Source organism: Cicer arietinum, chromosome 5 (genome assembly GCF_000331145.2).
Source record: "Cicer arietinum cultivar CDC Frontier isolate Library 1 chromosome 5, Cicar.CDCFrontier_v2.0, whole genome shotgun sequence".
In the NCBI taxonomy this organism is placed as follows: Eukaryota; Viridiplantae; Streptophyta; class Magnoliopsida; order Fabales; family Fabaceae; genus Cicer; species Cicer arietinum.
Genome location: NC_021164.2, coordinates 74,432,770 through 74,440,952, shown reverse-complemented (window position 1 = coordinate 74,440,952; position 8,183 = coordinate 74,432,770). Strand labels below are relative to the sequence as shown.

Sequence of the window (8,183 nt, the reverse complement as noted above, 5' to 3'; positions counted from 1 at the left end):
ATTTTATAACTATAACTTCAACTTAAAAGCAGTTGCATTTCCCATTTTCTTTGTCAAATGTTGAACCAAACTTAATTTGTAATATTGATTATTATTTATTTCAAAAATGAGAAAATAACGCGAGAGTAATGGACAATTTACGGTGAGTTGATAGAATGATTGCATGTCATTAAACCCTTAAAAAGAAATACTGTAATCATGTTGTATTAAAAAAAAAAATCCAAACAAAACGAAAGGCTGGTGACTGTTTATATAAACCGTTATAAAGATTCCCGCTGGCGTAACCGTCATGAACGTCTACGAAACAAACTCTGAGAAATGAGATAGTTCCATTTGCACAATGAGTCGCTTCTTCAGTTGACGCAATCGAGCAAGAGTAACATGATGAGTGGGTTGAATAATGTTTCTGACGATAGCCCTCGGCAATCTCTTACCATGCAATTTTCTTCCCTCATGATCATCGATCCCGGCCGTTTATCTTACGACAAACTTCCTTCCCAAACTCTCACTCTCTCCATCCTCAAATTGGATTCCTCTTCCTTCCGTAACTAATTATTACTCTCTTTCTTGTTCAAATTCAATTTACATTTCCTCAATCTTGAATCAAAGATTTTAATTGTTCTTTCAGATGTCGAAGTTCCAAAAACAGCAACTGTTGCGGTACTCAAGCAGGCTGTAGAGTCGGCTTTTAGTCACGTACCTCTGAAAGGACCCGAGAAAATATCATGGTGTGTGTGTCTGTTTGTTAATTTCACCAATTTTGATTTTCGATGGTTTATTAGTTGTGTTAATTTTGGTAATCTTGTGTTGATTTACATGATGGAGAATTTATATGAATACTCATAATTTAGAGTTTTTTGGATTCAATTCATTTTGTTGTGTTAATTTTGATAATCTTGCGTTTGTTTGCGTGTACGAAGGCCACTTGTTTGGGGACGATTTTGTTTATGCTATGAAGGACAGAAGTTAGTTACAGAAACTGATTATCTTAGAGATTATGGTATCAAGGATGGTGATCAGGTTCGGCATTATTGTGTCAATTCATCATGCTTAAATTTCTGTATCATATAGTCATGTAATCGTTTTTTTTATAATCTCGAAATAAAGCAAAGGTTAATTTTCAATTTATAGTCAGGGATGTTAGAAAGGAAAGGTTGATCATGACTATATGAATCATATAATTTTGATGTGGCAACAGAATCGTAATTAAGCATGTTCCAATTGTGTTAGTATGACTCATATTCACTAAAAGGGGGCAGAGGCTCGAGCACAATGTATAGTATTTAATCACAGTTTGTATTGTGTAACATAAGTATAAGTATTGCATAATAGATAACTACACTAGTCTATCTGCAATCGGAGAAGTTATAGGCACAATTGCCAGCCCCGTAATCAATCGTTTGTGTTTATTTATCTGTTTTCTTTAGAGTCAAATTTGCTTTTCTAAAAAATTGTTTGATTTGTTTATAGTTTAATTCTTAATTATAGTGTGTTGCTATAAGTCCACTGGTCGTAGCTATTGATAATTGTTTTTCTGGTTAGTTTTTAACTAGATGTTTCCTCCTGTCATTGGAATTTTAGATTGAGAGATGATAAAAGCAATTAGTCATGCCCAAGTCATCATGCTTCTATCTTGTTGAAAACAGTGCTAAAGCAGCGGCCTTGACATAGTTTGATTCACATCATAATATGTTTTACTAATTTGAAATTCATTAATTGGTCGTGACATGTGATAATTATTTTGTTTTGATCTGTTTCTGTGCTGCAGCTTCGTTTCGTTCGCCATGTATCCAACATCTGTAGTTTTCAAAGACAACCGTTGAAGAAAAGAAATATCAATTTGAAACAACATGGGAGGTATGAAATTTTCAATCCAACTATGCAAAATATTCAGGTTTAATTTAGCACTACTCTGGTTACCCCATAGAAAATCGGCTCAATCTGGTTATATACTGAATTGCTTCAATGCCGTGTAACGACGTCTTGAAATCATTGAAAATAACATAAGATCTTTGGAGGCCTGCTGCCTTTTATGTAATTCTAATAATATTGGAACATGATTTTCTTTGGAAGCCTTTTATGTAATTCTAATATTCTAATGTGGGAGAACATCTAGAAAGAAGATTATATGAATCTGAACAATTTCTATATACCTACAATTTTACAAACTATACTAAAACATTGGTGTTATTGAACGGACAGACATATAAATTATAAATGCTGATGGAAACCATCAAGTCCCACATTGCTTAATAGAAGGAAGTTTCAGCTATAGCTATATTATAAGTAGTTGACACTAGTCAGCTATTAAATTGTGGAGCCATAAAGCAATCACAAAGCGAACTATTCTTTCGCCTTTTACTAAAGAATACCGTGTGCTTACTTTCATAAGTGGCATTCCTTTATTTTTGGGAGGTGATCTTGTAAAAGGTCCCTAAAATTTTAGTAAAGTCTTTGGAATGTTGTGAAATCTTTAATTTCAAATTTTGTTGCTATAATACCCCCTTTTATGATTGTAGTCTCGCGTTTTGTAGTACTCTCATGTCTGGTTGTGAAGTCTGGTTTCATATGTATATCCTATTTATACTTGTTCTTATACATATTAGTTTGTTCTCACTGTAATTGTATAAAATACACTGAACTATTGCTTACATTCACAAACATGAGAAGGTCCATCGTTTGCAGACTATGAAGTTAACCCTGCAAATATGGTAGAACTATTGATGATTAATATGGGAATATACTATAGTTGGATTGCGTGTATGTTGCTATAATATCGTCTCGATCAAGTGCTAACATTAGCTGGATGGAAGGTGCAGATCATCATCACAAGTGAATGGATGTCAACAGAAAGAACATGATGATGATGATGATGACAACATTGGTTTAGATCATATAGTGATAGAGAATGGGAAGATCCAACATAGCAATGCAGAAGAAAATTGCCTTGGAATGAGCAGCAGGTTAACTGGATATTTGGGAGGGCTGTTTTCAGAGACCCGTATGGCAGTTGTGAGGAAAGCTAGAATGGAAGGTGGGGTTTGTCGTTCCATGATTTCCAAAGGTATAGTGAGCAGTTTAAGGAAGGTTAAAGGGATTGTAGGCCATTGCAGGAGGCCACATCGAAGACACACATGGAGAGAGTTTTCATCTTTATGATTTTATTCTTTTGTCAATGCAACACCGTTGAGGATTTTATTCTGCCACAAATACTGTGGCTCATTGTCATATTGCATTACAGTTTATTCTTTTTCATGTACAGAAAAGAATTTATTTTGTCTTTAAAGTTCTGCAAACATCGGTTGGTTTGCCAGAAAAACTATAAAAGTTTATACTAAAATTCACATCAAATTTTTGGTGTGTTAAAAATAAATTTTGAATATAAATAGGGATGTTTTATGAAAAGGTGAATGATTGTATTTGAAAATGGGTCTTATAAAAAATGAGTAGAAAGGTTTACATTTGGGCCTGAGAAATATCTAATAGAGCAGAGGCCCAATCGAAAAAGAATATTGTTTGTTGCGTCCAACACCAAGCAGGCAGGCAGTATCACACAATCGTGTGGCAAAGAATTCAGATAGACCCTCCCCTTCCCAAATCCTCCTTTTCTCCTACTCCAATCACTACACACTACTCACTAACCCCAAATATACACAACACACAGAGCGAGCGTAACTGATCCTCCAAATTACCCTCGCGATGGCCACAATGATCATGGCATCCTCCAAACCCATAATTCGAGTTCCCACAATTTCCCTTTCCCCTCCTACACCTAAACTCCCCATGCTCCAAATCTCACTCCCAACCATCAACCCCAAACTCAAACTCCAAATCTCAAAGCTCAAATCAATAACCCTAGCCGCAACATCGCTCTCCTTAGCCTTCGCACCACCCTCCCTCGCTATCGAAAAAGCCGCTCTCTTCGATTTCAATTTAACCCTCCCAATCATAATGGTAGAATTCCTTCTCCTCATGGTCGCTCTCGACAAATTATACTTCACTCCTCTCGGTAACTTCATGGACGGTAGAGACGCATCCATCAGAGAGAAACTTAACAGCGTTAAGGACACGTCGGATGAGGTTAAACAGTTGGAGGAACAGGCGAATGCGGTTTTGAAAGCAGCACGTGCTGAAATATCGGCGGCTTTGAATCAGATGAAGAAGGAGACACAGGTTGAAGTGGAAGAGAAGATTGCGGAGGGAAGGAAGAAAGTGGATGCTGAATTGCAAGAGGCTCTTGCTAATTTGGAAAAGCAAAAGGAAGAAACGGTTAAGTCTCTTGATTCTCAGATTGCTGCTCTTAGCCAGGATATTGTTAATAAGGTTCTTCCTACTGCTTAGTACTTTCTATCATTATATATCATTTCAATCTACTACCAATGGATCCATTGTAATTTTATCAATATTTCAAATGTTCTCTTCTGTTCTGTGTATCTATAATCTCAAAATCATGTATTGATTATTTACAATTTATGGATAAAATTTGAGTGGTTCGTTGTGTTTTTTCGTTTTGTTCGTTTCGATACTGCGTCATCCTTGATGATCAGGTTAAGTGATAGCTCTAGCGATTCTGGATTTTACTATATTGAAGTGTTTAATTTATGTACTTTAAAGGAAATGAATGATTTTACCATATTGGAAACTGTTAAATTTGGGTTCCGAATGTCACCTTTGCCTAGAGTTCAACTAAAGGACAACTTAAAATCCAATAACAGCTTATTCCGATATCAGTGATATTTGCTGTAGATAATACATTTAGTTTCACCGTATTTAAATTCCGATTAGAAAGAAATAATTAATATAAATTCGGAAACCATGTACAATGTAATGTCAATTTGCGTCTAAATAATATTTCTGTATTCCAATGGTGATACTAATTTCATTCATTGTTCATTTTCTAGTCATTTTTTCCCTTTCTTTGTTCTATCCCCTATCTAATTGATAGATGCTACTTGGAAGCCATGTTTATTGTTGATATCAATTTAACTTTATTTATCTCTCAACCAAATTTATATGTCAATAAGACTTCAGACTTCATATATTTCTCAGCCGAATTCAAGTAACTAAAACCCCTTTCAATCTTTTCCCTGACAGAAAGAGTGCAATTTTAAAATTTTAAAAGCCTAAATTACTATTTTAATAGTTGCATTTATTTTTAAGTTTCATTTTAGTTTTTTAATTATTTTTCATTATGTTTTTAACTATACTTGTCAAATGGACCATTTTCATTAATTTCTCCCATGAAAAACGTTAAATTTTGTACAAATGGCATCTCCTTCGTCTCACAAACTCTCAAATCTAAAAATTTATTATATTTTTCAATCTAACAACTAAAAAATGTCATCAAACCTTTCTTTTACCTTTAAACTCACAAAAATAAAGAATGTAAATTACCCAAATACATTTTTCTTTTATCTCCTTTATTTTCTTCATGTCATTAATCTTCTGCAAATCTAGACTATTGTGTAAAGTTTCAACTCCTAACAAAAAATATGTTAAAAAGAAAAAAAAAATGTATGCCAATTAATTTAATTATTTAATAAAAAATTCCAAATTCATAAATTTCCTTCCATAATGAATTCATAACTTTTCAAACTCATAACTTTCAAATTGAAACTCAAATCAAAACTAATAACCTTTAAACTCAAATTCAATTAAGATTTAGATTTATTACAACACCATTCATCTCATGACACAATAAGAATAATGGGTTTAAGAATTTTTCATTTTTTTATAAGTTTGAAAAGTTATAAATTTGAATTTGTAATTTATAGATTTGAAAGTTTATGGATTTGAATATAATAGATTTAATGATTTTTTTCTGGATTTTTAGATTGAAGAAAATCATAAATGTCTGAGTTTGAAGATGAATGAGATTAGACATGTTCCAAACTTTACATTTTTTTAGTAAAAATTAAAGGAAATGACCAACTTGAATAACGAAAGTATAGTTAAAGGACCAAAACATAATGAAAAATAATTACGAAACTAAAATGAAACCAGAAAATAAAAAGACTAGAGAGTAATTTAGCATTTTTTTATAAAAAAAAGCAAAAATATACATAGTCATTAAAAATAGTTCAATTTTCGCTTAGGTCCAATAAGTTTTTTTTTCTTTTTAATTTTATTCTTTAAATTATATTTATACCGTTAGCCTTTAAGAATTATTAAATTACGCATACAATTATCTAAACTTAAATTTTTTCTCGAATTATTGTCATGAAATATTAAGATCTAATTGAAATATCGCAGCAAGTTGGCTGTCCAAACTATTTTACATAAGAAAAAAATTAAAAACATTGATTATATTTTAAGGTTATACATGTTTTTACATTATTGCATAACGAAAGGTATATTGGTGTAGCATCTAGTAAAATTTCAAATAATCAAAAACTTTTAATTAAATTAATTGTTGTTGAAATTGAGATATCGGTGCAAACAAAGTGTAACTTAAATAATCAAATTAAAATAAAATATACTTAAAATAATTAAGTGGACATTGAATTAAATTTAAAGTACAGTAGATGTATTTTTTGAAGGAAAAAAGACAAACGGCTTTGGGAGTTCCCAAGATGTACATCCGAACCCAGCCCATCCAGAGTTACATCTATGGACCAATCCAGTCCAATAATACATACGATCAAATTTGAAGTAAAAACCCCTTTGAAAATTTTGTAGCACTGCCGAGAGGGTGTACCAAGCAGCCACCATGAAATTATGTCACTGTATAACCTAATCTTGCATTAACTTCGTACGAGATCGAAGTTGATAGAAAATTTATTTTTAAGTGTTTTCTATCTCTCCCTCTCCACTAGTATATGTCACTCTTCTAAGAGATATAAAAAAATAATTTTACCGTTTTAACTATATATAAAGAAAAAATTTACCTTTCACATTTTCACTCACTATTTTAAAAATATAAAACTATTTCAATAATTTCGACTCTTCCCAAACTTTTGAAACCAATAAATAAGTTTCATTCGAATATTTCAAATTTCTGAAATACAATTTTTTAAAATTTTAAATTTTCTCGAAACTTTTGAAGGACCTGAAAGTTTCGAAATATGAAATTTCAAGGATTTTCGAATCTTTTTAACAATCTGAAACTTTCGAAATTGAAATTTTTTAGAAATTTTGAAACTTTCGAACATTTTAAAATGTTAAATCAAAAAACTTTTGAACAATATGAAACTTTCGAATTATGAAAAAATTTCGAACATTTCAAACTTTCAAAAATTTGATTTTTTTTTTTTTACAATTCGAAAGTTTTAAAAAAAAGAAATTTTTTTGTAATATGTTAACTTAATTTTACAGTGCCTATAACCAGAGGTGCGAATGGAGAATCAGAGGCAATAAAAGCCATAGAGGTGATAGAGTCAATAGCGTTCCACCCACAACAACATAACGAGGAATGAATGAAGCAAATTGTCCACCTCGTCAGCATTGTCATAGATTCGGTTTTTGGTCTCATGACCTTGGCGAGGATGTTCAGGAGGCTGAACAAGAATTTCGGGAGCATGGACAGATGGAATACAAGGAAGTTGAGGAGCAATATGTCGAAGAACAAGTTCAACGGCCCAAATTCTTTAAAGTACCATTGGTGAAATCAGTGTCGACACAATATGAACATCATGTGGCTTGTAGGATATGGGAAGAAGAGATATATTTTAATTAATTAATTTTTTAATTAAGAATAAATATATATTATATTGAGTATATTTTTTAATGAAATTTAGTATATGGTTTTATTGTTATGTTTTTTAATTATTCGTGTGATAGTGGTTCGTTGAAGGTGATTACACATGGCTTGAAGCTGAAGAAGTTTGTTGACATATACGTACCAGATATTGTACAACATTGGATTCGAGAATCTGAACTGGTACATTTGTCTTCAGCTTATTTGACGATAGTTGATGTTGGTCTCATATTGCCTTTGTAAAAATGTGGCACAAGCAAGCCAACTCGTTTTATATGTCATTTGGAGAGATGACGATCACACTGGACGATGTCACGACTCTTCTTTACATTCCACCCCGTGGTAGGTTTTTCGACGCACCAATAAATATGAACACTAATAAGGTTCTAATTGTTGCACGTGAGCTGTTGGGAGAAACCTTAGAGGATGCAGTTGCTGAGATAAATTATAAAAAAAGACTATGCACAACATAGTCTGCATTGGTTGT

General features: G+C 32.3%; 2 protein-coding genes and 1 non-coding gene across 3 annotated transcripts; all 3 read left to right on the top strand.

Moving 5' to 3' along the window:
- Window positions 1-236: 236 nt before the first annotated feature.
- Window positions 237-3,812, top strand: LOC101500004 (uncharacterized). The gene is made up of 5 exons (XM_004501286.4): window positions 237-544; window positions 629-728; window positions 921-1,020; window positions 1,769-1,857; window positions 2,820-3,812. Exons 1-5 carry the CDS (start codon window positions 382-384, stop codon window positions 3,157-3,159), a joined length of 792 nt encoding a protein of 263 aa, XP_004501343.1. The 5' UTR covers window positions 237-381; the 3' UTR covers window positions 3,160-3,812.
- On the top strand, window positions 2,319-2,434 carry LOC113786873 (U5 spliceosomal RNA). Its single transcript, XR_003473179.1, has one exon. It is a non-coding gene; the product is annotated as a U5 spliceosomal RNA (small nuclear RNA).
- Window positions 3,700-4,503, top strand: LOC101500760 (ATP synthase subunit b', chloroplastic). Its single transcript, XM_004501288.4, has one exon. It carries the CDS (start codon window positions 3,700-3,702, stop codon window positions 4,339-4,341), a length of 642 nt encoding a protein of 213 aa, XP_004501345.1. The 3' UTR covers window positions 4,342-4,503.
- Window positions 4,504-8,183: the final 3,680 nt, after the last annotated feature.